Source organism: Mus caroli, chromosome 10 (genome assembly GCF_900094665.2).
Source record: "Mus caroli chromosome 10, CAROLI_EIJ_v1.1, whole genome shotgun sequence".
Taxonomy (NCBI): domain Eukaryota; kingdom Metazoa; phylum Chordata; class Mammalia; order Rodentia; family Muridae; genus Mus; species Mus caroli.
In genome coordinates this window covers 54,938,394-54,942,297 of record NC_034579.1, presented here as the reverse complement: position 1 = coordinate 54,942,297, position 3,904 = coordinate 54,938,394, and the positions used below count along the sequence as shown (strand labels likewise).

The window sequence follows — 3,904 nt, the reverse complement described above, 5'->3', positions numbered from 1 at the left end:
CTTCTCCTCCTCCTCCTCTTCTCCCCTTCCTCCTCCCCTCCTCTTCTTCTGCCTCCTCCTCTTATGCCCCCTCCTCTTCTTCTTCCTTCTTTTCCTCCTCTGTGAACGCCTCTTTTTTCTTTCTCTACTTCCTCTTTTCCTCCTCCTTCTCGTCCTTCTCCCCTTCTTCCCTTCCTCCTTTTCCTTCTCCTCCTTCTACTTCTTCATTTTCTGAATGTGAAAATAAAAGGACAGCCGTGGTGGGTGCTGATTTCTGCAGGGTTTCTCTCCAGGATTCTGGAAGCAGAATGTGGGGCCATGGCCCCTTACCTCACAGCTCACTCTAGGGACACATGGGCTGCAGGAGGGCACAGAAAGGAAGATACATGACCTCCTATGACCTCACCTTCCCTACCTCACCCCAGCTCGTGATCCACCCTCTTTCCTCTCCCCTCCAGCACCCCTGCCTTGGCTGTGGACTCAGACCTGAGGGTTCTGTCTCTGTACCATAGGCTAGGATCCCAGGGTCCCTTTCAGCCTCTGTCCTTTACCCTGGCTAGTGATTCACTGCTTTCTCTCTCTGTTTCCTTCTTTCCTCCCTGTGTGGCTCTCTCTGGCTCCTCCTTGTCCCTGCCTCTTTGACTGATGGGTTCCATGGACAGAACTTGGTAAGTGAGGCTTGGTAAGGGCAGGGAGGCCTGGGGGTGAGGTGGGAACATCACAGAGAGCCTTCTTCTGCCTGAGCAGGCCCAGTCCAGACACTCCCAGCTCCTCAGGCCTATGAGTGCTGTGGTCAAGAGGCCAGGGTTCACAGGAGACAGCCATTGGTGTTCAGAACTGTCACACTCCATTGCCTTTGCTATTAGTGTCCTTTCGGGCATTTAATTGGTCCCCTCTGGCTGATGGGATGGATCCTACTAGAGAGACCTTAAAATTCTGCAACCCAAGAGGCTCAGAATAGCACTGTCTGTACAGTAGTCTCCAGGAAGCTGTTCTGGGCTGGGGGCTCTGGAATGCCCTCCCAACCTTCCTTGACCCCAGAATAGGCTGAAAGGGGCTCACAGCGCTTGGCCTATCACTGGGCTCCAGGGTGCTCCAGGGAATCCAGCTTCTGGGACTAGAGATGCCTAGTGATCCCCTCTCGCCATGAAGATCTAGCAGAAGGGAGCTCCCCAAAATCTCGGGTTCATGATAATGCTGTAGCCCTATGTTCAACCACAAGAGGCCTGTCTATTTGGGTGGAGCATCAGATGGATGGCTTACATTGGAGCCAGAAACTCATTCTCAGGTTGATGATCACTAATCATTTATAGCCAAGGACAGACAGACACACATGACAGGGGTACACACCCCATGGAGAGGAGTTCCCCATGCAGCAGGAAAGGCCAGACCCCTTCAGCAAGCCCAAATATCCGCTTCACTTCAGCCTTGGCTGCACCCACTGAGCTGAGCTGAGATCACGTGGCCCTGAGCCCTGCCTCCACTCCCATGAGCCTCCTTGTCTAGTAAGTGTAATTCCCTACAGGAAAACTGAGATGGGTAAAATATTGCAGTAGAAGAAAAGTCTGCACACTGAACACCAAATCAACAGAATAGAGCAGCTGATGCAGCAGCCTTAGTGGGGGTCTCTGGGGTGCAAGGCACACCATAGTGTTCTTTGTCCCCTAGATTCCTCGGTCACCCTCCCACCTCCGTGTCATGCATAACAGCCCAATGCACTCCTTAACATATTTTCCCTGTCCTCTTCAGTCCCAGCCCACCATAGTCACCTCATTTTTTTTTTCTTTCTCTACTTTTCATTTCTCACCTCTCCCTTCATCTCCCTCGGATCTTTTTGTTTGTTTGTTTTGTTTTTTGTTGTTTTGTTTTGTTTTGTTTTGAGACAGGGTTTCTCTGTGTATCCCTGGCTGTCCTGGAACTCACTCTGTAGACCAGGCTGGCCTCAAGCTCAGAAATCCGCCTGCCTCTGCCTCCCAAGTGCTGGGATTAAAGGCGTGCGCCACCACTGCCCGGCTCCCTCGGGTCTTTGATTGACTGAACTTTATTTTTACACTTTACTTGTTTAGTCAGTGATAGAGAGGCCTGCAGGTGTCATGACATGCACGTGGAAGTCAGAGGACAGCATGTAGGGATCATTTGTCTTCTAATATGTGGGTCGTGGGGATTGAACTCATGTCTTTGGGCTTGGTGGCAAACCCATTTACTGTCTGAGCATTGAGCCATCTCTTCAGCACTGCCTGCAGGTTCTCATCCTGGCAGATTCCTCTCCCTCTTTACATCCCTTAGTGTAGAAAGGATCGGGAGGTGGAGAATGAACCAGGAGAGAGACACTTAGTATATGACAGACAAGAATGACAGAAAGTGTCCAGAGGATGCTCCTTGGGCCTTAGAGATGGAGATGGGCTGGCTAGCAGGTGGAAAGACCTTCCTGAGCACGTGCATCCTCCACTGCCCCACAAAGTGGAGTCGCTGACATCACCCTCCAGCATCCTCTACTGCTGCTCCAGTCTGGCTCTACCCTCTGCACCCTTTGCAACTGGCTTCTTCACTCTCACACAGGGTCTGAACAGCATGTTCGAGGTGTACCTGGTGGGCAACAACTCCCACCACTTCATCATCTCCCCAACCTCCGTCCAAGGGAAAGCGGACATCCGCATCCGAGTGGCAATCCCACTGGACTACGAGACTGTGGACAGATACGACTTTGACGTAAGCCTCCATCAGCATCTCCTCGGGCTGCCTGGGGAGGTTGAAGGGAAGGCTGAGGAGGATGGAGTAGCGCCCCTAAGTCCTACCTCCCCACTCTCCGCATGTCCCTAGGGATCTGACCCAGAGAAACCACAGAGATGGCAGGGGCTAAATCCTCAAGGAGGGCAAGTATATACAAAATCACTAGACCTTTCTCTGGTATCCCTGCGGCCCATCCTGGCCAGCACAGTCCAGCTCCCAGGACCACTCCCTCCCTTGAGGCCCTGTGAGGCCCTGTGAGGGGGCTCATAGAACACAACTGGCATCAGCCTTGACTCTAGCAGATGCTTGTGGTTAGAGCCAGTCACGGCACTGAGAGGTCTCCAGAGATACGTGGGAGCTCACACAACTTTGCTCCGCTCCTCCAGCTCTTTGCCAACGAGAGTGTACCCGACCACGTGGGCTATGCCAAGGTGAAGATTACGCTCATCAATGAAAATGACAACCGGCCCATCTTCAGCCAGCCCCTCTACAATGTCAGCCTGTATGAGAACATCACGGTGGGGACCTCCGTGCTGACAGTCCTGGTAAGTCCCCAGGTCCACAGGGGCCATAAGCTCTTGGACATCCTCGGGGACATTGAGCATCTGGGTATCAGGTGCCGTAAGTGCCCGGAACCTGTTGGTTGGTAATGATAGTATTCAGACTCTTCTTGAAACCGAGAAAACGGACCAGCCTGTGGAACAATAAGAGGGAGAAGGATACTTCAGTTTTCTTTATTTTCCCTGAAAGGCATGCATCCATGATGGTCCAGGAGACCTAGAAACCCCATGTGATCAATGGACTGGGTGTTAGCCATCTCTGAAGGGAATGGCCCTCCCTGTCTCTGAGGACAGCAGGCTCCTTGAAGCTGCCCAGGAAGCCGTTGATACCTTTGACCTTTGACAAGCCCCCATCCTCACCTGAGGTTACTGTGTGTATGTCAGTCAAGGCTCTTGACTGCAAGAGGCAGAAACTCTTGTATAGTTCAAACAATAAATTTTTGGCTCATGTAACTTGATATTACAAGTGAGTTCAGGCATGGCTGTATCCAGGCGTTCTATAAAGACTACTCTGTCATTAGCAGCCAGTTTAGCTTTTTTGCAGTGACTGAGATGGTCATAATACCTCCAGATTTTCTTAGCAGCTTATCAATGCTAGTGGAGGAATATATATATATATATATATATATATATAT

The 3,904-nt window shown here is 51.3% G+C and overlaps 1 protein-coding gene across 1 annotated transcript in view; it reads left to right on the top strand.

The window, feature by feature from the left end:
• The window catches only part of Cdh23 (cadherin related 23), a 382,497-nt gene that overhangs the window by 216,578 nt on the left and 162,015 nt on the right, over window positions 1–3,904 (top strand). Inside the window, exons 12-13 of the mRNA XM_029482781.1 lie at window positions 2,539–2,688; window positions 3,096–3,254. Of these exons, the coding sequence (XP_029338641.1) occupies window positions 2,539–2,688; window positions 3,096–3,254 (309 nt within the window). The remainder of the gene's footprint in view (window positions 1–2,538; window positions 2,689–3,095; window positions 3,255–3,904) is intronic.